Raw genomic sequence first — 27,546 nt, forward strand, 5'->3', positions numbered from 1 at the left:
TTTTTTTTTTAAATAGCTTTGGTCCGGTCAGCCATGTGTGTTTTGTGGTGGTGAAAGAAGATGCTGAGCCTTGTGGCTTTTTAAGTTTTCAAAGCAAGCATATCCATAAAGGTCAAGATGTGGTCCCCTATCCAGTATAAACACAAAGATCATGTGAAATAAATGGGATATAACCGCTGCAATGTTCAGTTTTTTTTGGGGTTCCTGTTATGTCTCAAGTTTTAAGAAGTCCCTATATTGGTTTGTTGTGTGCTCTGAAATAGGTTGTTGAGGATAAAACAAAATGTCTTTGTTGACAGGCTTTTACAGTAGAACCACATCCAAAACACATTTAAATAATCCACCAGTGTTGAAAACAAGTGAGTTGTTACTGTCACACGGCATCATTTTATTTACAAACATCTTGTCAATACTTTGTGCACGTAGTTGCAATTTATTTGTCATATAAGTGCCTTAAAAATTCTCCATTAAAAAAAACTAATTTACACAAACCTTGGCCAGACGTTGCGTTGGTTCATGTGATAATATGTCAGACACATGGTTTTAACATTACAATGAGCTTTTACGAATATCCTGGATAATGTATAAGAATATTTCACTTATTATTGGTAATACTATTTCACATTTTATATGCAACCCTTTTTCATCCTCTATAGATACTAAAACTTGACTTGGGTTTCATTCATAGTGCAATAATTGCCATCTAATTTTATTGTTTCCTGACACAAGGAGAGTTGTAAACTTTTGGCATTGCAGTCTGGATTCTTAATATCCAGCTGTTGTGGTTTCCACGTTTTTCCTTCGACCAGCCCACCCCTCCCAGTAAAAGCCTGCAGCTGATATGAATATTACGATGTATCTTATTTTATGAGGCAATCATTGTCACTTGGTGTTGAAACATTTTTAGAAATCAGATAGTCAAACCTAAATTATTTGGAAGATGGAACAAGGTCTGAAACTAAGTGCTACACGAGATCCACATGTGACACACATCATTGTTTTGTGTTTTTTTTTCTATTGTAATACATGAAAATGACGTTACCTTTTTAATGTTGTTAAATAATATATTTATACTGTATATATATCGTAAAAACAAATCTTGATTCACAATTATTACATTTCTAAGGATGTTATTGATTAAATTATTTTCATTTTCCTCTATATTTAGTTCCACTAATATTTGTTAGTTAAAGAAAATGTAAAATTAAATTAACAAGTTTTTTATTATAATTCAAAATTTGAAATGAGCAGAAATACCTAGAGTTGTCTGGGTAAAATTGTGCAAATTATTCTTATTTAAAATGAACAAAACCTGCTTTTTATTTAATACAAATTGGACCTTCTTGAATTTTCATGAAATTCCTATTTGCCCCTCCATGCACGATTAAAAAAGTCCTGGAAGATTTCTCTCAATAAGTATGTGGAAAAAAAGATGGTTAAAGTTGTATTGAAATTGGATGCATTTGAATCTTCCTAGAAAATAAAAATATATAATATATATATATATATATATATATATATAAACTTTACATATGAAATTCAAAACAAGTTATGTGTATTCAGTATTTAGTAATATTTCTTATATTGCTGTAATAACACACATACAGTTTATATACACAAACATCTTTATCACATTTCTTCTTATAATGTCTCTCTTACACTAATCATCATTTTAAGAAAACATGTCATGACTAACCTTGGATACATTGTGGCCCTTTTGGAAACTGAATTTCAAACTCCTGTCACGTCTCATTTACAGCGAGTTGATACGTATGTATCAGTATGTATTGATGTGGGATACTAAGAATGGACCAAGCATGTGAATGACGGGTGTGGCTTGGCTTGAGCTCGGACGACACTGTGAACTTGATGAGAGGGAAGGAGGAAAAGGTCGCCAGGCGGAAATAAGAAGTAAACAGAGCAGAGGCTGATGAAGTGAGAGCTGGTTAGTCGTCGGAGACATGAACTCTGGCTGAACTTCTCACTCCGGCTGCCGCCAAAGGGATGAGGCATTTGGGTACGGCTCCGAGTGCCTGACATCAAACCGACAGCGAGACATGATATCTTATTTTCCTGAGCCACACTGACACAAATTCTGCTCCGCACTTATTATTTTCTCATGCTTGTAGTTGAGAGAGAAGTTTTTTGCTCTCAAAAGTAAACTCACTCACTCCCAGATGTGGACGCTGCCTGGTTTTTAATCCAAATAATTTGCTGATTGCTCTCATGACGGAGGATGAAGACGTTTGACTTGTCAGAACTCTGTATGAAATCCTTGACCCTGAAGTGCCTTCAAATTAAGCTCAAGGAACGCGATTGCATGTGTGTGCAATTGTATCTGTCAATCTCTGGTGTGAGTGTAATGCGTGTGGACCAGAAACCTCATCGTGCATGAGAGTGAGAAAGAGTTTATGAAGATGGAGCTTAATGGATGAAATGTGTGTATTGTTTCACGTCATGTTGAAACGAGTCAGGATTCCTTGATTTGGATGAGATTATCTCAAAAGCGCCGGCCTCACCTTTACTCCGCGGCGCTCGTACGCCTCTCTGACAGCGGCTTCAACAATTAAAGCTGAACAAATAAATGACTATCAAGCGATGAATTTGGCCCACTACAAGCTTATCAATCAAAGAGGATGGATATTTAGATAATAGAAGGGCCACAGTTATTTTCAAAGAAGCATTTATATGACCAGAAACTCAGTCCTTCAACTGAGAAAAATCTCTAAACTTAGGAAAATGTTGTCACAACATGATCTGGAGCATGTAATCCATGCGTTTGTGTCTTCTCGCCTGGACTATTGTAACAGTTTATTTTCATGTCTTAACAAGAAGGATCTGTCTCGCCTGCAGTTGATTCAGAACTCTGCTGCGAGAATTCTGAGCCGCTCCACTAGAAGAACTCACATTTCTCCGGTCCTTAAAACTCTTCACTGGCTTCTAGTTTCTTTCAGGATCAACTTTAATATTCGGGTTCTTACTTTCAGATCTATTTATGGTCAGGCTCCTCCTTACATCACTGATCTGATCCAGCCTTACATCCCAGCTCGGGCTCTGAGGTCTGTGGATCAGAATCTACCGATGGTTCCTCGCACACGGTTCAGGACCAGAGGAGAGAAATCCTTCCAGACTGTTGCTCCTAAGCTTTGGAACGATCTTCCTCTCTCTTTGCGCTTGATGGATCTACTGACTCTTTCAAGAAACATCTTAAGACGTTTTTATTTGTACAGGCTTTTCCTTGATTTTCTGGAACTCCTGTTGTGTTATCAGTTTTATCTTGATCTTTAAAGTATATACTTTACTTACTTACTCTACTATACTTTGAGTATTGTTTTGATTGTTTAAGTGCTCTGTTACCCTGGTCTGGAAAAGCGCTATACAAATAAAAATTACTTACTTATTTATATGAGCAGCTGCTTCAGATATCAAAGCAGCTTTAACTCACAAGTGTGTCACGTGATAATCAGCAGTTGGGGAATTATCACCTTTTATAAAAAAGCTCTTTGTAGTTATCAAACGCCCCCCCCCCGTGATGCATCATAAAAGTCTTAGACGGCATTAGAACCCGTTTATGTCCGAGCAGGAGGATCTCCCAGCCTTCTTTTACTGCCACAACTGCACATTCCAAACGGAGTCTCATCTGGTTGAGAATGCACAGAGTCCTGGCCAGACAACCAGGCGAATTAGCATAAGTGCCATGTTCGATCCGTCAGCGGGGGACTTAAATCCCTGTCTCACTGTTGCTCTTGTTTGCGGAGGAAGTCATGAACTTGGAGCGAGGCTGAGGGAGAGGCAGCATGTTTAAGACGATGGAGTAATTTGGAGCAGATTTTTTGGAATCAGTGAAAGGGTTTCACTGTAATTCTCTTTCATGCTCATCCTCTATCTCTGAAGTCACCACGGGGCCTAAACAGCAGCATACGGATGCCAGATGGATTAGAGGGATTCGCTCTTTCTCTGCATCTCTCCATCTCCTTCAATCACTGCATGTTTTGTGAAGAGAGAACCAGAATGCACATGACAGAAGTCCAAATCACACCGGCTCTTTGTCACTCTCCACTTTCCTCACACTAACGTTCCCTGACGTGACTGGTTTTCTGCTCCTTCTGGAGCCTGCTGAACTGATTTTATCCTCCACACAGCAGCTTTCTTGAAACTGACTTGGAGAGGGATGACTTGAATGCCTGAGGGTGTTGTTGTGGGTTCACGTGAGCATTTTCCTCTTATTTTCTTCCATTTTTTAGTTTTTGGAATGTATTTTTTCATACGTATACAATCCTGTGTGTGTTTTATTGCTTAAGATGTTGACTCATTATGTTGATGACTTTCACAATTGTAGTGTCTATTTCTTTCTTTAAATAAGAGAGTAAACACTTCCAAACATATATTTTATTGAGCCTATTTATTTCAAAATAGTTGTATCTTGTGTTGATAGATAAATAAAAAATTCTAGGAACCCTCACGAAGAGCAGACATTATGTTATTTTTATCCAGTTATCTTCAAAACAGCCTATCAGCTGATTTAATTGACAGCTGGCTGATCCAACTGAGTGGGCGGACCTTAACACAATAAAGCAGCCCATTGGTTAATTTTCCAACTGGTAATGAGCTGGATTATGACTTTAGTATGATTCTGAAGTCTTGACCTCTAAAATATCTACTTTATTGAATATTGTTTGCGCTTTGTGACCCTGGTCTGGAAAAGCGCTATACAAATAAAAATTACTTACTTGCCTACTTCCTTATTTTTGACTCTATATTGCCTTTATGGCAAGAGGAGGAGCATTAAGCTACTGTTCAACATTCTACGTACAGTACAGTATTTAAACATAAACTTGAAGTTTAAAAATAAAATTACACGGCAATATATCACAATATCGTCTATATCATTTATTTAGTTTCAATATAATTTATCAATCAGATATTAAATTACAATCACTGAATTAAAAAAAAGATTCCAAGTTTGAAAAATGCCTCTCGGAAAACAGAGGTACTATCAAATATATTGTGATATTTTGATAACGATTTATCGTATCTATACTCAGCCCTACTCTGAACTTTATAAAGTTTTTTTTTATGCTGTTTAAAACTTTCCTTTAAAGCAACTTCTCAACGTTTAAGGTCATACTGTATATTTGAATTATTGGTAATGAAGTGTTTCTAGTGTTAAATCCCTGTGACTGACAGCGAAAGGTAACATGTTAAGTGCTATTGTGGAAAAAAAGTAAGACTCCCCAGGTCGGCATCGTCTCCGTGGGATCTGTCTCGCTGCTTAAAAGGATTCTCATGAATATCTCCACCAGCTCATCAGCTACACACAGTTTTCCAGGCTGAACTTGAGCTGTGGGCTGGCAGAGACGAGCCGTGATGGATGCAGTGCAGCAGGGCCACTCACGTTGCCGAGGGCCACACTGATAACACAGAGTCTGTGTGTGGGAGCCCCCGGAGATAATCTGGGTTGACTTCTTTAGGAGTGAAAAACATTGTGTTGCGTCGAGGCAGGCAGCCGACTCCCTTTGAGCTTCCATGCTAGGCTAACTGTCTCAGAGTTTCCTTCCCTGGGCAGCCAAAAATAAGGAAAATATGCATCCAGGAAAAATAATTTAGTTGTTTCTTTTGACTATAATCTGTTTGCGGTTTTTTAAGAGCTGTCTTTTAAGTTGTTTTTTTAAAGCTTGCAAGCATCTGATAGCATCATGTGGAATGAATTCTGGGAGAGACATGAAAAACATGCAAATTTTAAAATGATTGTTTGGCAGTCAAGAAGTAACAGCCTGGAGTTTTGCCATTCAAAGTCTGTGGATTTCACTGTGTTTAAATAATGCGTCATAGCTCTTGCCCATGTTAAAAAAGTGGAACCACCTGAATCAGGTATCTTCCCAAGCAGAATCCTATCCACTGACTTCCCAGTGTAAATACGGCTTTCAATTCCAGAAGCTGTACAAGCTAATGCCAAATTGTATTTGCTGCCGTTATGTCTCTCCAGACAAACGTGAAATCTGAGCGTCGGTTGCCATTTCTGATGTCATGCACCTTGTAAAGACATTAGCTGCTCTTGTCCGTGGCTGCATATGAAGCCAATGCAATTATGGCTGTTGACTGTTACATGGCCTTGTGGATCTGGATGCAGGGTTATTAATACTATCCATTTGTTTAACGTTGTACAACAGCTTTAAGACTCTTAATAATGATTGACGACCATACAATTACATTCATATAAAGAAACAATTATTACTATTTTCACTACTTAATTCTATTTGAAGTTAAACTACCATCCTTGGATTAGCATCTTTCAATTCTCATGTCCTTTTATCCTATTCTCTGCATCCTTTCTTTCCAGCGAAACGTCCATATGTTGCGGCATTAGTAGCACATGTTTAAGCAATACAAGTTACGTGATGATATTTTTTTAGTTGTAGTTTCATTTTTTCTCAGGAAAACTTCCATCTTAAGATTTCGAAACAAATCTAATAAATACAGACATTATACTTAGAAAGAAATAGGGGGCTTGACATAGCTCCCTTATGCTTGCCTTGACACACACACAATTTAGCCTCAAAATAATACTGACAGAACAAAAACAATATCTGTCACGATCCAACATTGTTATAGAAACATTGGCAGTGTTTTAAATGAGCACAAGCAGGTTGGATCTAGAAAAACCTGTAGCTTGGGTCCAGTAAGGTACCAACATATAGGTTGTTTTTTTACTGGCTAAAATCACGTTTGGGGCATTTTGAATAATTTCAAGAAGAATTAACATTTTTTTCGCTACTAGAAAACTAATGATTTTATTTCAGGTTCATGTTGGAGTTCTTACAGAGCCCTATGTTGAATATACTGATTAAACACTATCTGGCATACAGTTAACTACTATTAAAATATAGATTTTCTTATTTCCATTACTATTTTTCATTATTATTATTATTAATTAATCGTTGTAGACCACTGTTTTTCTACCACTGTGCTGTGGCACAGTAGTGTGCCTTTGGAAAATATCAAATTTGACCTAATTAGTCCAAAAACATTATTTATCTGCAAATAAAAGACAAGAGAGCTGAGATCGGCTGCTCTGTACGTCAATCAAATGGTTATTGGACCGTTTGGGTGATGTTCAGTCGTAAAAAGAGATCTACATAGTACCATTTTCTTTTACATTTTGGGTGGTGGTGTGCCTCATGATTTTTTTTAAAGGGAAAAGGTGTACCTTGGCTCAAAAAAGGTTAAAAACAACACTGTTGAAGACAATGACTCATCCCAGCAACAACACCGTACTGTTTGACAGTTAATATTTCTTAACTACATATACGATTCTCACCCACTCGGAAGCTTGGTTTGCTCTATTGGATTTTACTCTTCCGTGGCGTGTTTTTGCACAGTCCCGTCCTTCAGTACCACCTAACACCTCCACAAAGACCCTGCCTCACCAGGTGGTTTGACTTTGCAGCCACTTTTCCACTTGAAGACTTAATGCAGACACACGCAAGACCAGCTGGAAGCCATTAGAGCCTGAGCTCAGCCACCTTCACCCAAAACATAACAGCACCTCAATCAGCTGATACAGGAGGCCTCCATCATGCCATGACTAATAACTGTTCGGACTTCTGAAAAGTGGCGGAATGTTTCGCTATTGGCTCCCAAAAAATAAGATGCATTTTTTGATATTTCCTTAAATATTTATTTTTATCATAATAATAATTTAAGATACATTTTTTATTTTTGTCTAAAACTTGTGTTGAATTGGGTTTTGTTCTAAGAAATAATATTTTAACTGAAAGAATCATAAATATTTACGTACTTACATTTTAAAAAACAATTTGAGCTTAAAAGCTTCCTTTTATATTTAGTTTAAAATATTTCTAATGTTTTATTTGTAGTATGTTGCTTAATCGAGGTTTGGCTAAGTACAGTAGTACTACTATTTTTGTTGATGTCAGATACATTTTTTATATCTATTTGTCTTGAACTTCATATTTTGGCTACAGGTAATACTAGACGATTTCAGGGGGTCTGAACCTAAGATAATACAATATTACTTTCTGAATTACCTGATGTTACCCATGTATAAAGAAAATAAATCAAAATAACCCAAAAACTATAAGGAGGGTAATGGGTGAAATTACGCAATTCATCCCAAATGACCATGGATTAAATAATTCATCTTTTTTTTTCATGGGGATATTATTGAAATTCTGGAAATCTCAATGTGACACATTTGAGTTTTCATTGGGGTCTTATGCCCACTTTCCCTTGACCTAATTTGGTTTGCTTCCCCCGTAAAGCCTTCATTGAAAGGTTTGTAATCTACATGATAATTTTCCTGCAATTTTCCCTTCATCAAAACACACACAAAGACACACACACATACCATTTTTATGTACTGTATAGATTAAAGGAGTGTCATATTCACGTGAACGTGGGTTGAGTCCTGATTCTGGGTGGCTTCATGGACGCCTAAAGAAGTCCCGGCCACGGTCTGGTCTGTGTTTTGAGATGCAGTGTCTGCTCCGAGGGTGTATAGAGGTTCGTGGGGTCGCTAAAGGCAGAGCTGAGCTGAGCAGAAAGACATCTGTCTGGGCCTGGAAGGATTTCACGCTTCTTGCCGTCCAGATGATTTAGACCCTTATGGACTACCTGCTGGGAGAAGCTCCCAGTGGGTTAACTCGACACAGATGGATCCCCACGCCATCACTGAACACACACATGGAGTAACCCAAATATAATTTTAGACCTGAATTAAGAGAAATATTTTTCCAAGTTGCTACCTCTCCAATAACCTACCTTTGGCCCTGAACTTCACCAGCTCATATTAATTTCAATGTAACTTAAACATGAGATTTGTAGTATGTTATAAGCTTCAAATGTGATTTAAATGAAATATGATAACAATTATCATAAATAAGCATTTGACTTCTCAGGCCAATAATGCTGTATCACTCATTGCTTTTATGAAACTTTATCTCTTTCAGAATTACTCATTGTTGAGCTCTTTTTTTTTTTTTAGAGCGCCTTGTATGGGATGATGGGATCAGCAACATCTGGCCGGAACATCAGGAAGCAGCCGTAACTACACCCAACACAGGTACTTTGACTTTCTGCCATCTGTTCTTCCGGAGACTTCCACTTCAGTTGTTTTTGATCCCAACATTTACGATTCATTATTTATCTTAGGTGATTCAAATAATGGCAGTTTTTCATTTTAATGACGTCGCATTGTCAATCATAACCTAAAATATCATCATCATTCGACAAACTCTTTACAAAACGATTGAGCTTTGTTTTTAGCATTTTTTATTTTAGTTCAAAACTCCAGTTGAGTTGATAAATATAGTCTCAAACACGTCATCCTATTGATCATCCTCCTTATGCACACTTCTATTCCGTAACGGCATCTTTAAACCTTAATAGCTATCAACATCTTCTTCCTCATCCCTGAAAGTCTCACTTATATAATTCTCTGTCCAACATGGCCTCCTACATTTATCTACAAACATAACAGCTTCCTATCTAGTCAGCCCCAATGAGAGTATGACCATCTTCAACTCTGACTCTTCTAATTCCTCATATCTCCAGCACAAATCACAATACCATCAGCAAACATCATGCTCCATGGTATCTCCTTAACCTATATGCTATTCATTCATTTATTTATTTTGAATTTAACTTAAAAATACCAGATTTTATTTGGAAACTAAACTTAAAGGAGGATTTAAATACATTGTTTCTTTCTAAATATGTTGTCCAAAAGAAAAGAGCGATTATCCAATGGCATTTGAACCCTTCCTGATGAAAATACGTGGCAGCTTAATGGAGGATCGATAACATGTAATATTGTGTCAGTCAGAGAGTTCATTGATTGATCCAGTTTCAATATGGCTGATTCCATTTCGGCCTCGACTGTGAAACAAAAGTGTGCTGAGGCCACCAGGGCCCCGATTCTACACACATTAGCGGTTCATTATTAGCATAATGAGCGCAGCATCGACCTGTGGCTCCACAAGCTGCCGGAATATTAGCTAATGGAAAAACAATCAGACTGCATCTCCCACTGAGGCCTTTTTGCATAGAGTCCATTATTTAGAAAGAAAATAGAAATTTGTGTGCAGCCGGCAGTCTCGGTGCGTCTTGTTTATATGCATGTAAATATCTCCTCATGTTTACGTGCAATTTGGTTTAAACATGCTGCTGTTCTGACCAGTTAGAGAACAAATCAACGGTGATTCATCTATCGGGTATTATATTATATCATATATTTATTTTAGATTGAACTAATGGAATGAACCAGGGGAGCGTTGATGTATTTACATTACATGGTTTGTATCCAACAATTTCATGAACAAACTATATTTCTGATATGAAGTTAATTTGTTTCGTTCTTAATTTTAGAAATGAAATATAATCCAAGATAAAAACAATTAATAGAACTTAAAAAAATACCTATAGTCACTTGAAGATCAATTGAAAAGATAATTATTTTAATATAAAAAAAATATATATGCTGTGCTATGTAAGATATCTTTTCATTCCCTGATCCAGATATTTGCTCGTGATGGCCAGCATTGTCACATTTTTAATATGTGTTTTGTTTGAATGTTCAATATTTATTTGTGAAAAATGAAATCTCTGATCCTGCTGAGTCAGACCTCAGTGAAGCTCTAAATGTGGCCCGACTTAACGTGAAAATGAAAAACTGTGGCTTTTCACATCTGTCTTGAGATAGCACTCCGACTGAGAAAAAAGATCTCTACAGGAAAAGAAAACCAAATAGAAGATAGCACATGTTACTCCACAGTTATAACAGTTATTGTAGTATCATGATCTTCACATGTCAGCAGAGATTCTAGAAGTCAAAAGTGCAGATCTTAGTTAAATACAAGTTTATTATAGTGGTTTGTGGATTACTTATTCTCACATTGTTGATCTGGGGAGTTTGTGGCGATCAATCCTTTTGACAGTTGTTATCAGTACAATTGACTCATTAAACCCTTGTGTTATCTCTGGGTTAAGGTGAACCCGAAGGCCTGAAAACAAATGTCTTTGTGGTATCCCTTGTGTTGCCTCTGGGTCGAGCTGAACGACCTCCCTAGTCGCCAGAAATACAAAAATGAATCCGGTTTAGATTTCCAGGGGCGTCTTCTGACCCAGTTGGTGACACCTTAAAATGAATATCAGAAACGTATGTAATATATATGGTTTAAATTTAATCAAAAGTGACCCACATGCTCTTCTTCCAGTGGAGCACATATGGATGTGGACTATCCTCAGAATTCCCCTTCATTGACCTGAAGTGTCAATTTGGGAACGTGAAAACTCCAAACTGGATGATTGTTTCTTCTCTGGACACGTGTCATAACATCAGTTTCTCTCCTGAGCAGATGCGTTCTCCATAGATTGTTGTCATCCGTAACTAAAGTTGGTCGATCCTCGCAGTGATTCGAAGACTCATCCAGAGTTGGCAGGCTCACATTGAAATGTGAAATAAAACACACGGAGTTGTGCAATAGTTGCTGTGAAAGTGGTCACTTTAGAAGCTCTCTTGTGAGAGCTGGCCAACAAAACTCTTGAGAAATAAAAGCATTTCTCCATTGAGACAGTTTAAATCCCTATTCTACCCAAGTGTTCTTGAGCAAGGATTCTTAACCTCCCATTTCTTTTATTCGAGTGCCGCTCTGTGAGTTGAGGTTCGAATCATAGTATAGGTGGAATCATTTTCCAGCCATGCATTTTATTTATCAATCAATTACCTTTAAACATCTCAATATTTAGTTTAAAAGTGTATTTGACATTTTCTACACCAGTGGAATCGAGCTCAACTGGCCAGGGGGTTACCAGAGGTCAATTTTGGTTGAGACTAGGGGGGCAGGCTGTGGGGCATCTTTCACCTGCTTTTTCTTAACGTCTTTATATTTTTAATTGATGTTTTGTGTGGTTTCACTGTGAATTTGGGCCATTTTTGCTAATATAATGAAAGCTTAATACATGATACCATTTGGTGTTACGATCTTAATCCCTTTACTCTCTGATATTGTAATAAGTTTTACTCCTTCTTTGCCTGTACACATAAACAATAATAATTGTTCTACAACATCAAGCCTTTATACTGTATATAATTTAATTTCTTAATGGATGCTGCAAAAAACTAAATGAAAAAAATATATTAAACTTGTGAACACAGTCTGGCACAGAGGTAATTTGTGGCCATTGGGTAGATATAATGCAGCCCACCACCTCTTTTATGATGTCAACAAAAGGATGCAAAATATTAAATGAAATTGTGACAATAAATATTTTGTAAATGACAGAAGCTGTTTATGACCAAATCATATAAAGTAAAACACAATGCAAATACATAAATAATCTGAAAAAAAATTATGATGCTCTGTTAAAAGGCAATAAATGTTTACTGAATTGGCTGAAGTAAGAGAAGTTTTATAGTTATATATATATATTTATAGTTATATATATATATATATATATATATATATATATATATATAGTTATAGTTATATATATAGTATATATAGGAACTCCTGAATGATATTGTTGTTTTTATCAAATTTGACCCTCTTTTAAAAAATAAAAAATAAAAATAATGATACCATCAATTTCCAATGTGCTAATGTTGCATACGCTTCAAGATACTTTACCCTATTTAGCTGTTTGTTACCTTCTCTCCACCAAATACTTACGGGAGGTCAGACGCGCACTGACACAAATCTGATCCCAAACCAGCTGTTGAGAACGACTGTGCTCCACTGCAAACATCTGCGCTTCCCCTCTAAGTTTGACATGCAGGACATCAGCTCCCTTATGCTGTGTGTTCCTTCTCTGATGTTTGTTTTCACCCCATCTGCTTCTGAAATAACGCGAGGAAACGGAGGAGTGGGAGAAACAACTTGTGGGACGTTCTTTCACGCCGCCCTGCCGACCTTTGACCCGCACGATTGGTCACGGCCAGCACACAGGTGTCTGAGAGGTGGAAAAATAGGATGAGTGGACTCTCCCTGCTAACACCTGCAAAGACTGCACGTTTCTATTCATAAAAGATCCCAAGCTGCCGGCCAAAACACAGCGGGGCGCTTGATTGAAAGCGTCACACATTCTTTTCAAGTGTTAAGCAATATGGGGATTCAATATATTATCGTATTCTTTTTATTTATTTGCACGACCCTCTGAACCCAAAGCAACACTTCTCAGGGGCTTTTCTCTTTCAATTTTACTGCAATATAAAGTTTTGGATCTCTATGAGGGACCACGTCATATAACAGAGTTATAATGTCATAAATCGACGTGGGAGAAGTTGACAATTTATTTAAAAATGGAAAAGATGAATCTGCAATACTTTAAAAATAACCTCACGAGAGAAAATTGGCATCAACACACTTTCTTTTTTTGTTTCTGGAAAAAAACACTTTATTACAGCTTTTGGGTCTTTTTACATTGACTCACTTTAAACATTTGAGTTTAATTTAATATATAATGTAAAGTTTTCGCACCTTATTGTATTATGTAAAAATTGCATTTCCGTCTTGATGTTTTTACTTTCAACTTACCTTGTACAATAAGGTGCAGAAATGAAAGATCGTATATATATATATATATATACATATATATATATATATATTTAGTTCTGTTGGAAGTGTGGCAATTGTTGCAGTTAATTTTAGAAATGTTTATATGAAATTATACCTTGTAATTTACTGTTTTGGCTGACTTTATTTTAGTGTGTGTATTATAAACACGTAGTATAATAGTTTGAATAATTATAAAAAATAAAAAACTTTAAAAAAAAATAGACTAACAAAATTTTTACTAAATATGTTTTTTGTATTGCTGATCATAATAAAATAATGATTTAAAAATTGGCGGGAGAACTATCCACACAGTATCAATCTAATCACGAAATTCTGAATTGTCGTTTTCTCACGTCCACCGGTTGGACGATGAACCCAAAAATGTTATCATGAAGGATGGTGACAGATTCATAAGCAACACATGTACACACACAGTTATGCAGACAGACAACTATTCCTCTGATGGTATGTTACAGACCACACATTGTGCCAGCTGTGTGTTAAAACAGTTATTCACGCCTCGGTGTTTCTGCCGCTCTGATCCAGGGATGAGCCAGAAACTATTGTCCTGCGTGGGCGTCTGCGTTCTCACACTCCGCATATATATACGCCATCTTCTAATCAGATGATTATTGAAACAAGTCGTCTGAGTACACAATGAATATTTCTGATGATGAAGGATTTATTAACTAGTCAGACTTCCTCTTCTGGGCTCCTGCCAGCGACTCTTCATTTTACTGTCTGTCCATGCCATGCGGAGACAGATTGGACGGTTGGTCTCAACTGTACCAGGTCCCCGCCAGGGTTGGGGCTTGATTTCAGAGCGTTATTAGACAGAGAATAATAGTGGTTGTCTAGAGTTTATATAACTAGATGATGGATGAATGAAAAAACAATAAATAATCAGACAGAAGATGATGTTCAGAAAATTATAGGTTGTGTTAATCTGCAGTAGATGTCGTCATAGACCTTATTACTGCCACCATGAGGGCAGAACAAAACTTCATTTATTTATTTTTTATCCCAGGTTGATTTATGTACCTATACCTTCAGATTTAATTATAGCTTTGTTTCAATTTTTTAATCTTCTGCGCCTCAATTTAATTTTGCTTATTAGTTCTGAGTATTCATGACATCAGCTCACATGAGCCAACTTGCTGCATTAAAATTCCCAGCAATGCCTGTCTTATGATGTCACTGTTAGAAGTCAAGAGCATCAAACTATAATATTGTTATGGTAGAGAATATGCCAACATGTTGTTGCTTTTCAGAACAATTCATCTCATTTCTATATATTTTCGGGAGATTCGTCTTCTCCTTTTTACATATAAATGCTCACCTATCAACAAAAGTAAGTGTGAATTATTTTTATAATGTATTCAAATGTAGAAAATAATTATAGATGTTAAATTCATTCTAAACAACATATTTTTCTTTACAAATAGTCAGATTATTTGTTATATTTGTTGTAGAATTCACACTTTTAACTGCTAATTTACTTGGGGTTTAGTGTGCTATTTGCTACTCCACTATTTTATTATATTATATTATATTATATTGTTTAATGTCATATTATAAAATATGTGATATTATGATGTATTGCAATATGTATTATTATGTCATCTACATTTTTAGCTGTTTTTATTGATTTTCACAGTAACATTCTTACTTTTAAACGGTTTCTTTTTTTACCATTCCATTTTTTTAATAGTTTTTTTACCTTCAAAATCTTGCTGTGTGTGAAAGAAAAAAGTTAATGTTTTGCACATGTTATGACGAGTATATCATGATTCCACGTTAGAAGTTGGATCCAAAAGTATTTTTGACAATAACATACTATTAACATTTTTCTCTTTATGAGCTCATTTAGTTTTCTATTCATTTTACAGAAATCATTATAATATATAGTCTGCACTGTCTGTTACTTTAGTGACATGTTATTGAAATAATATGTGCATTTATTCCTTACAGAATATATTTTTGGTTATTTTGCTGCAACATTTAAGATTCCAACATCATTTGTTCATCTATGGCAGGGATTGGTAATTTAATATTTCTCAGTCGCCTGATTTTATACTGGGTCTGTTTTAAGGGGCCCAAAGTAATTAATGTTGGTAAAGTTTAGAAAAATGTTTCATTTTATTTTGAAGGGCAAAATGGGCCTTCATTAAGTACGCATGTATACATGCCCTTTGCCCACACTTTACCCATGTCCGGGGCCCAGGAATATCACCTTGGACACCAAATCTGGCTTATTTCCCTTTTATCCTCCGAGTCATCGTGTTTATTATTTGATATGACACAAACTTTTGGGGTTTCAGTACTGAGCCTTGAGGAACGCCACATTAAATTGATTTCTTTTTTTTCCTACTGTGGACTAAAACATGTCAAAAAAGCTACTAAAGTAATCTTAACATGAACTTGAATTTTCAGCGTAGATAACATCAAGATAAATAACACTTAAGAGGGCCTGCATTAAACGGACTCCTCACGGTGCATCAGTGTCTGTGTGTGGTCACTCTGAAGGGTTCTGGTTCTGGACTCTCACAGCTGCAGCATGGAAGGCAAGTAAGAGAGTATCTGCTCATCATGAGCCACAGGTGTGTCAGTCCGTCAGGCTGCATCGCAGACGTTTGGGGCGGAGAGAGGTGAGACATGAGAAAGAGGTCCGAGACCCTCCCGGTGTCCCACCTCCCCCCGGCGGGGCCGAACCTCTCCGTCTCATCCTCAACTTACTTAAAGACGCCGACATGCCGCTCTCGTTAGTGATATTGAGGCGTTATTTATCATGGTTTTTGTTGCAGGCGTCCCCTCCGATGAAATGAATACTCCGATTTAACCTTTTGTGCAAACATGTGCACACGTTCCACACCTCGTCCAAACACATGCGGACAAAAGTGTCGGCGGACATTAATCATCGGACTTGAGCAGTAATCGTGCCTCCATCAGGGGGAAGGTTTTCTTCCCTCTTGACAGCGAGAAGTCTTCCCATGTACGCTGGGGTGGCCTCCCGGGGCCCCACGCACAGATGACATCAGCGCTCACACCATGACAGCCATATGTAAATTGAATATGACTAATCGCTTTCCTGCATCACCTCCCCGCCAACTGCAGGGCCGCCGCGATGAAAGACGGATCGGGCCAATGAGAGAGACCGAGATCTCCACGAGTGTTTGAAGTTTTCTCTTTTTCTTTTGAGGACAGAGGATGAGAGGCTTCTCCAGATGAACGCAAACTGTACCAGTAATTAAACAGAAGAAGATCCACCTTGTTATTTTGAGTGATCACAGAGAGACGCTGTCATCCAAGCCGCCGCGCTATGCTAAATGTTAGCTTAGCATCAAGACTTGTTTACGCGTCGTTGACGACTTGACCATCACAGAGGAACCGCAACTGTCTTCTGATTTATAAATGGAGCAGCAGATTGTGTTGCCGGTGCGAACACACACACACACACATACACACGTATTCATAGAGGCGGTGTGAAGATAAAGTGCTTCCACATGTGCAAAGCATGAAGATCAAGAGGAGGTTCATGTGACCACCCATAGAACGGGGTAATCCCAGGTGTCCTCCCGGAGCTGCAGAGCTTGTGTGTGTCTGTGTGTTTACGAGCTCTATTATAGCTTTTCTTTGACAAACGGCTATTGATACCCAAAAGATTTGACTGAAGAAAACGTTCATCTCGGCGTGAAACGCAACGTCAATTCACTTGATATTACACTTTTATTTTGTTTAGGATTAAATTGTCGTGTGGAAAGAATTGGTTTTATTTTAAAATTGTGGATTTATAAGTAAAAATGTTACATAGGAAGCAGTTATAAAAAGCAAAAATAATCTCCTTTGTCTTTAACTCTAGTGGCTTGGTTTGTTCTTCCTCTTCACCAAAACAGTGTATGAATACTATTTTTTTTACTGGCATTTTCTAACATTTAATTCAAAATTGAGGTATTTAAGGGACAACCAAAATAATAATTAAATTTGTTTATACGCACATAGACAACACCATGGTTTTAAATTCTGAAACAAAAATGTAATACTAAATTGCTTACAAACTATTATTTTTCAAAATGAATATAGACTTTTTTATATACCACCAATAAATGTTTCTACATTTTAAAAAATATCATAAGTAATTTATTTTTAATTGTTGAGCAAAGCTTATAATTATTAATTAACTATAATGTATGTATCATTCTTGTTTATGGGAAAATCATGTTTCAACATGAATTTATATATATATATATATATATATATATATATATATATATAATAATTTTAAATAAAAAGGGGCCATGAGAACAATTTTAACTTATGGATGAATGTCAATCATCACTGCTTTGTGTTCTTCCTAAATAACTTTGCGAATGTTGACAATACATTGATGACAAAACTATGCAAAACTCTGATTTTAAGTTTGAAAATTCTGAATATCTTTTGTCACTAATTGTAAGTTTAAATCTTGTTGGTCGATGTAATGACCACACATCTTTATATAGATAATAATTTAGATTTAAGTATTTATATTTAATATTATAATTGGCAATAGTGTAAACTATACACTATAATTTACTTTGTGGGGCCCTAAAAAGGACCATTAATCAAAACTGTCATTGTGATAGTTTTGATTTTATTTATTTGAATTTGACACCATTAAATTTAATTTAAAGGCAAATTGTTTTAATCTGAATTGCATCAAAAGCCAATATGTGTCTAATAAATATTTTCCTAGCACATGTGTTTCACAACAAATTCAAGCGAGCGTGCCATGTCTTCATCCTCACTCTTTTCATGTTGTTTTTCTTCTCCTCTAAGTGTCACTTGTTTGTCAGCCTGTGATGGATGTTCTGGACATGACGACTTGTTCTGACGCAGCACTTTACAAATCACACGCCCGCGGCCGAGCCGATGTTCTCTTCCTCGCTATGTTTTTTTTTAAGTGGAGGAGAGCCGTCGTTCTTCCCGACACTTCTTTTTTAATTAGCTGAAATTGATTTTCTCTTAGTGCCACACCTCCTCAGCGCGTCAATTTAATTTCACTTCCATCTCCTTCACAGCACACACATTCACACTGTACACACAGTTGTGTTGATGAGTGTGGGTGTGTTATCTTTTCATAATGAGTTAAGAAAATCCTTAACAACTCAAATAAATTGGTTTCTAAAGTGATAAACATCACACGTAGACATGTTGTTGATGATCTTAACTAGCACCTGCTAGGCTTGGGCTCATATTTTGGTTTGTGTTTTGGTTGTTTAATCTTCAGCACTAGTTGCTGTTAATTGGTTATATTTAAATAGTATTAGCTGTAACGTAAACATTAATCACGCCTGATTAGCTGCTTTCTCCAGACGCCTGTTTCAACGTGTGTCAATTTATTTAAAGTACTTTAACACAAGGGCAGTTTTGATGCCTAAAGAACACATTTTTATTTTCCGAAAATACTGATTTTTGTGAGTGTATGTGTCTGTGTGTATATAGGAATGCTGGTTTGTTCATTTGTGCGTGTGTGAGTGTGTGTGAGTTTGTGCAGGTATATTTGTGTACATGCGTGGAGTGTGTACTTTTGTGCAAGTGTGTGCTTGCATGTTACTGTGTACTATGTATGAGTGTGTGTGCATGTTAGTGTGAGTCTGTATATGTGTGTATGTGTGTGTTTTTGTGTGTGTACCTGTGTGTGTGGGAGTGGGCATGTTTGTGTATGTACCTGTATGTGTGTATACAATGTGCCTGTGCACATGTGTGTGTATGTGTGTGAAAGTGTGCATTTACGCATGTGTGAGAGTGCATTTGTGCATGTGTGTGTGTGTGAGATAATATGTGCGTGTGAGTGCCTCTATTTGATGTGTGGCTGTGTGCACATGTGTGTGTGTGTGTGTGTGTGTGCGTGTGTTTTTGTGTGAGAGAGTAGGTGCACTTACGTGTGTGAGTGTGTGTGTGTGTATTTGTGTGTGTCAGAGAGAGTAGGTGCACTTACGTGTGTGTGTGTGTGTGTGTGTGTGTGTGTGTGTGTGTGTGTGTGTGTGTGTGTGTGTGTGTGTGTGTGTGTGTGTGTGTGTGCGTGTGTGTGTGTGTGTGTGAGAGAGCGAGAGAGATAGGGTGTTTGCATGTGTGTGTGTGTTTGTTTGTGTGTGTGTGGGAGAGAATGTGCGTTAATGCACGAGCGTGTGTGTGTGTGTGTGTGTGTGAGAGAGTAGGTGTGCGTGTGTGTGTTAATGTGAATAAGTATGTGCATTTACACATACTATGTAAAAAAAAACAAATCAACTGTATTTCATAGAAAGTACCTTGACGTTGATAATATTGCTTCTTCATGGTGGCTGGTCATTACTAAATATAATCTCCGTTGTGGTTAGAGGTCAACCTGATGCCAGAGATGCCCTCTTGTCCCGCCCCCTCGCCTCCTGACTGGCCCAGGAGGCAAGTGGCACTGTGTATATCCTCCATGTAATCTGGATTTAGCTCGCTGAGATCATGGCTGCTGGAGCCCGGAGCCTCTCTGGACGCTCAGCTGCATTGTGGGAGGTTCCCTCTCAATGCCACCTTTGTGTGTTTGCGTGGGTTGCTGTGATAGTCCCACTGACAGCCCATAATAAGTCATGAGTAAAAGTTCCCCTGTGGGGAGGTGATGGTGGTGGGGATGAAGTTCTGCTGGAACAATAAGATTCACACTAAATCCATCCAGAGTTGCCTTTAAGTCACACTCACACAGACACAACCACAGACTCACACACACAGACTCACACACACAGACTCACACACACAGACACACACACACCATATGTTTTCCAAGTGTACTAAGTACTACTTGACCTCTCAATGCTTCACAGACTGACCAGAAGCGTTGGCCGCTGCTCTCTCGCTTCTTCTCTAAGCCCTGTACAATTGTCCTCATCATTTTTCGAAAACATTTTCTTCTTCTGGTCGTTATATTCAACAGATAATAAGATAAAGTGACATCTAGTGGTTGTTTTAATCACAGGGAACCTTCATAAAGATCCTCTGGGTCCTAAAACCATTTCTGTTTATTCTCCTTTTATTCAACTTTCATGCTAGTCTGACGAAAAAGAGAAAAATATTATATATATTAACATCTATCTTGGACATGTAGGCCTGCATATCTGATTTAAATTGAGGAACTTTCCAGGGTGTCCAACTCTTTCCTCGCTACACTTAAAAAACAGGATTAAGCTTCTTTTCTTTTTTTTAATGACAATCATCTCAATTTAAAAATACTAACCTGTGACATCTTTTGTGACACAATTATCTACAATGAAGTTCTAAATGTATTTAGAGCACCACAATCTATTTAAACACATTTAAAAATCCACTTGAATTCAGGAGAAAAAAAAAATCTAACAAATGTATTTAGAGAAACACTGGATATTTAGTAGAAAAGGGATGAAAAGTATTTTATTTATTGACTCAAAATATGAAATTGAAATGTTGCACAGTCAAACTGACTTGAGTCATATTCATTTCTGTTATGTGCTTTACAAGAATACATTTTAAAACTTTTTTTTTTGTCTCATTTTCTCTCAGATTAGACATGGAAGGCCAGAATTCTTCAGCCTGGAGCACAACAACGTTGGCAGGTATGTAGGGAACCCCTCGCTGCCTCGCCCCATTCACTGTTACACAATATTTCATATCTATTGACGGAAGACTCAAAGGCTCAATAAATCTAAGTTTGATTTTTTTATATATATATAGAAAGAAATGCGCTAGCTCACCAGATTTGCGATTTTCAGGAGTTATTATTTGAAAAATTGTTACAGCTGTAGCAGCGTTATAATAAAATAATATAGAATCATACTCAAACGTTATCAAATGAACTTGATTCATTAATAGATGAATATAGATAAGTTATTTACAGTAAAGCCTCTGAAGGTTGCTCTGGTGCACCTTATAAACCTTTTGTTGTCATCCGGTTTAGGGAATTGAAAAGCAGCCATTGATATTTTAAGTAACAGTACTTTAAATGAAAGTGTGTGTGTTGTGTTATATAACTACACTGTTGTTCCCCTACCTGCTCCGACTCGTGCTCGTCGTCTTTAAACGCAGAGATTTCCAGCGTGTATTCTCCTTTTATTGCCTCATTTGCATATAAATTAAATCCATATTGAGCCTCGGAGGCAGAGCGACTATGCAAACCATCGCTGGCTCTTCTTTGTTTTACAGATAAACCCTCCGCTTCCCTAAATGGCACGATGATCAGGGGGAGAGGAATCCTCTCACTGTTTCATAATTGTATGAATTTTAAATACACTGTCATAAGATCCTCTTCCGCATTCACAGCAGGAAGTCGTTCTCTTATTATCATATCAGGGCGGCGGGTCAGTTGACCATGAAGAGTCCTCATCACTCATGTGGGTCACATGCAAACACATTTCCTCAGACGTCTGTTAGCTTCCACTAAATGTGATTTTTTTTTTTTCCCTGGCAATTATAATGGTGTTGTTTTTTTTTTTACCAAAAAATTATATATGAATCTAGATTTTATTGTACCAAAGCAAGATCTTTTCAATATATTTTACACAACTACCCTTTTTCCAGAAAACATTTTTATGAGTACATGTGTTTAACTTTTACGCACTTAAACATATAACTATTGTGGAAAGATTTAATTCAAATGTTTGGATCCAATTATTAATTGTTAAATTTTAATTTACACACAATCTTAAATTATTCATCAACTCTGGTTAAATTGTAATTACAATCTTTTCTTTTTTTTTACTACATTTACAAACAATAATTTATGAAAATTAGCCTGCAGCTGTAAATAAATAAAAGATTTATAAAAACAAGACATTGTCACTCAAATAGGTAATTCATGTTTTTTCTTCTCCCAAATTACAAAATCCTTTAATTTTCCTGCAGTTTTGTGTGATTTTTGTTGTAAAGCTTTACTTTTGAGATGCAAAATGATGTAAAGATTAAGAAAATGTCACACAGACAAACCAATTTTTACCATTTGTGTGAAAAATTATCTTCAATTTTACTCTCAGCTTCTCCCCAATAATGAATGAATAAAAAAATAATTTGATTCGCTAATTGACACTTAAAACTTTAGCAAAGCGACGCCACTCGTCATTACTGAAATCAATTATGAGCAGCGTGCCCGGCCGAGGAGGCAGAGCAGAACACAATCCTGTGAAATAATTAAAAATTCCTCAGACGCGAAGGCCATGAACGCAGCAGCAGAGCTCTGCAGGCTCGTTAGCTCAGAGCGGATCAGATTATTTAATTAAGAGCTAATACACATCCAAGAAATGCATCGATTCTGCTCCTCATAGCCTCAAATCATCTCGCATTGCTTTTGTTGGGAGGGTCGATTATGTCTCCTCCTTTGTGTACACAACAACAACAGCAAATATGATATTTTACTCTTCAACAGTCACTTTGAAGGATTGTATGTAACCAGAAGCATCGTCAGATCAGCACGTCATCTGAATTTGAGCGTATTTTATCGATATTATTCAGGTATTTCCACAACAGTTTTTTTTTTTTAGCTTTCATCTAGATTTAGACTTAAATCTCTGTATCAGCTTTAAAATAGAGTTTCAGTACAAGTGACATGTTTTCAAACAACAAAATTATCCACTTTAATCCATAGTTGTTGGAAAAAAAGAGCAAATAAAGTACAAATCCATGTATTTTATTGTACAAATCGTCTTTTCCCGGCAGTCATTTTTCACCTCCGTGACCCCTCCGTGGACCTCAGCCACGTCGACAAACAAGCACTCGCTGGTGTACACAACAGACACAGAAACAAGCAGATTTTTCCCTCTTTAAGTATTTAAATATATTTTCAAAATGCTTAAAAACTCAACAAACAGGATCACAGTTATCCAAATATAGCTCATAGTTCATAATATCTGGCTCCTGTGTCAATCTTATGACCAAAATAATCATTTTATGAATATTTTTGTCCTTTTATTTCGACAGTTATCACATTCACAACGAGACTTTTCCAATGCAGTTTTTTTTTTTTTTTTTTTCAAAAATGAATTCCAGGGATCTAATGTTCTGTGTTTATTTTTTTTCCAACTACATGTGAACATATTAAAATCTTTGGCTTGGAGGAAAATGGTAAAATAGTACATGAGACGATGAGAAATTAAATATCTGTATACAACATGATAACTGCAGTGGTTATATAAATTTTAATAATGACTGTTTTATTTATAGAATCCAGTCCATAGAGTTCGTAAACAGAAATCTGTGTTGGTTTATTTTTATTTTTTTTAAATACCCCGCTTGTCCCCGGTCACTCGCTGTCCTCCTTGTCCTCCTGCACCGTGGTGGTGGAGTGGTTGTACAGTCCTTGGGCCATCAGCTGCAGCGCCAGCCCGTTCTTGTAGCCTGTGGCCTTTTTAATCTTGGCCCGCTTGTTCTGGAACCAGATTTTGATCTGGGACTCGTTCAGGTTGAGTTCCTGGGCCAGAGACTGTCTCCGCTGCTCCGTGATGTAGCGGTTGGCCTGGAACTCGGTTTTGAGTCTCTGTAGCTGCTCGGCTGTGAAGGCGGTCCGCGGCCGCTTGTCCTCCTTGCTGCTCTTCTTCTTCTTCAGTTTACGTGTCCTCGGGCCTGGTGTGCAAACAACAATGGAGACGAACACGTAAATGCCAGTGGGGGACAACAGGTATCTAATCATCGATGCTTTTACAGATGTGACACCTCTGGATCCGTCATCCAGTCTGGCACATCTGGAAGTCTGCACCTTCGGGCCAGAACACGCCCTCGAACCGGGACAGTGTGCAGGTGTCGTCTGGACAATGTTGAAACAGTGCAGGTGACCAAAAGTCCCGGTCTAACATCTGTTCGGCAGCGGCACGCGAGGAACCTATAACTCCAGATGTGTCACAGTAGGACCGCATCGCTCGGCTCTAATACAGTTGAGTATTATTTTGAAATCCATTTGATTCAGAGCGACTTGATGTCGGAGGTCTCGCTGCAGATTCGCTAACCCAACTCCAGATGTGTCACTGTCATGCTACCACACCTAGAAATACTTTTGGAGCAAGATATCTGATTCTTATCACGTCACTAAAACTCGGTTAAATGTCAGGTCAACAGCTTTAAAAATGAGCGCACGTCCGTCACTGTATTAGCATCATTCTAAGTGTAAGAAACAACCTTAAAAAGAAAATGTTTGAGTGCACGTTCAAACCTTATGAAATATAATAATAATAGTAATTCACACTTTGAAGTAAACATTTTATTTTAAAATGCAGATTAGAGGTGTGAATATATATCTGTAATTCACACAATTAAAAATAGTAAATACTAACATTGTTTAATAATTACTTAATTGATAAGAAAAGCTTGTTTATTTATTGATGTATTTCTCCAGCAAAAAACATTTATATATATTTGCTAAAATTAATTCAGAACGTTTTAACACAGAGATCTGCTTTATGACATTTCATTTTGTTGTTCATTGTTGTTGTTAAACATAATCCAATACTTCATTGATAACTGACTCATGTTTAAAACAACAAATGGTTTTCAAGAATGCTAGTGATGATTGTTGCGAATTTAAACTTACTAATAATAATAAAAATAAAAAACGTTTTAATTGATGATTAGTTAATAGAAGATAACTTTAAACCTGAAATAAAGTTTTCCGAAAACATTTTTGATAATATAAATTCAACTAGTCGTTGAAACACACGTTAGTTATACATTATATTTGATGCATTTAATAATACATCAAATATAACAGTATGTATAACACGTTGCAAATTCCGAATGAATATATTTTAATCTAATCTAATAACAAAATATAGTATTGCATTCTTTAATTTTTAGATTATTTAAAATTTAAAATATCGTTTTCTTTTAATTACTTAATATTTATTATAATAACTCCCGATCAGTATTACACGTCTTATATTTGAATCAAGACGATGGTTTATATTGATAATAGTAATGAAACAATGCGGATGGTTTTGTAATAACATGAGCATAAACGAGGATTATTACAGTATTAACGCTCAAGGCGCCAACATTAACTAATGTATGATTAAAATACATTTAATTCAGTTTTTTGCGCTCACATGAAATATATTTAATAGTTTTGATTTAGTTTTCTAACATGAAACCCTTTTTCTGTTTATTTTGTGTATGTTAGAGTGTGTGTGTATAAGCGGGTTTAACGCATCGTATTTGAACAAAATATTTACTTTTAGTGCCTTTTTTTGCGTCTGTATATTTGCGGAACGGCGCTAACATATGCATGTCCGCGGTCAGTGCATTTATTTATTTAATTGGAGCGGGTCTCAGATCAGCATTAATTCTAGCGCGAGTTGCGCAAAAACTACAAATAAACCTCGATTTAAATGCATTCAATTTTCTCATCCTACATAAGAAGATTGTAAACACAATTTGTGTGTATTAAATAACCAAACCTTAAATGTAAAAAAAATATATAAATTATTATGAAGCACGTGCACGTCATATTATTCTTAAAAATCTATTCGCGCATTTTCCTTAATCTACATATTTCCAATAATAATTTATAATAATAATAATACGACGATAAATTATGAATATCTCTGTGTGTGTGTGAAATTGTTGTGAAAACCAATTGTATAGCTTTCAATAAGGAAAAAGACCCCGAATTTTACATAACAAAGAAAACAACTTCAACGAGAAATTTAAAACTGAGGAGGCAAATACAAAAGCATTAAAAACACGTGCTGTAAGATTCACTTTTAAATCACAAACAGGTCACACGTATTAATGGCTGGTTGCGTTCAATAAAAACTACAATTAAATGTAAATAACTGGATAATAATGACGGTATATTATTATGTTTTTGCTGGATTTAATAAATAAAAGGAATAAGCTATAGAGACACTCGACTACACTGTAAATGATAACAATATTAAAATAAATTATTGTAACTTTTAATAGAGCTTTAGTATATTTATAACTGGCTAAATACATTGTGTGTCATTTATAATATTCACATTTTAATTCTAATTGTTTAGTCCATTTTGTTTGAGCATTTTATTTCACTCTTTTATTTTTTAATAGAATATGTGACATATTAAAACCGTGTTACAATATAATCCAGACAGGTGTGGAGATGACGCTCTGAGCAAAAATACATGTGGCAGTAAATGTCGTATCTAGAGAGAGATAGAGTTTCCCAGCTTCGGTATATCTTTAGTTCGGGACTTTATTAGCGCCTTACCAGATGAGGGCCGGTCCGAGTAGCGGGTGCAGTAGACCCAGGCGGGCCACAGCAGCGGCTGGCTCTCCTTCGCCGGGGCGGGAGACGCCGCCGTCGTCACCACGATGGACGACGGGCTGTCCGGGTACCTGCTAGTCCCGTTCCCCGCCGCCGCCGCCGCCTCGGCCTGCTTGGACTGTTTGTTGGACGGCGACGAGGACGACGACGAGGACGAGGAGGAGGAGGAAGGCGAGGACGCGGTGCTGTCGCTGCTGCAGTTCGAGTCCAGGCACAGGCTGCCGGTGTGCGGCCGCGCCAGAGGAGCCTCCCGGCGGCAGCCGAAGTCCGGCCGGAGGATATTGTCGATGAAAAAGTTGGTGGTTCTGTGCGCCTGCTGGGCCGCCTGATGGGCCAGCATGACGGGCGGAGACGGCAGGTTCGGGGACAGGGACATGCTCTCCTCCTCGGTGGAGTCCCGGCCGCTGGTCGGCTCCTTCTGCTCTTCCATCGACCCGAGAGGGGGGTCCACTTGTTGCTCCCCTCCTGCTCCGTATCCAATGTTAGACGAACCGCATGGGAAAAAAAAAAAAAAAGAACCAGACGTGAGTTTTATTCAAAAATTAATGGCGGTGTGATGGCGCTCCGGTCATAAGTCCAGCTCTGTGTCCGAGGACCATAATAAGAGAGTCGCTGTCTCCTCTAAGCTGCTGCCGCCCTCCTCTGTCTTCTTGTCTCCTCCTGCGCGTCCGAAGCACATGTGCAGGTGCACGCGCCCCGCTCCAGCCAATC

At 37.2% G+C, this 27,546-nt stretch overlaps 1 protein-coding gene across 2 annotated transcripts; it reads right to left on the minus strand.

The window, feature by feature from the left end:
- LOC148079912 (homeobox protein engrailed-1-B-like) lies at positions 1–27,541 on the minus strand. 2 transcript variants are annotated; one of them, XM_087791667.1, is made up of 3 exons: positions 26,779–27,541; positions 23,830–24,164; positions 1–16 (listed from the first exon to the last, which is right to left on the minus strand). In XM_087791667.1, the coding sequence occupies exons 1-2, from the start codon at positions 27,263–27,265 to the stop codon at positions 23,845–23,847; spliced, it is 807 nt and encodes a 268-aa protein (XP_087647793.1). In that variant the 5' UTR covers positions 27,266–27,541; the 3' UTR covers positions 1–16; positions 23,830–23,844. The 2 variants fall into 2 exon arrangements, with proteins under 2 accessions (XP_087647793.1, XP_087647792.1); XM_087791666.1 differs by lacking the exon at positions 1–16 and having other exon boundaries at positions 23,810–24,164; positions 26,779–27,506.
- Positions 27,542–27,546: the final 5 nt, after the last annotated feature.

Source organism: Callionymus lyra, chromosome 5, assembly GCF_982586985.1.
Source record: "Callionymus lyra chromosome 5, fCalLyr1.hap1.1, whole genome shotgun sequence".
Taxonomy (NCBI): Eukaryota; Metazoa; Chordata; class Actinopteri; order Syngnathiformes; family Callionymidae; genus Callionymus; species Callionymus lyra.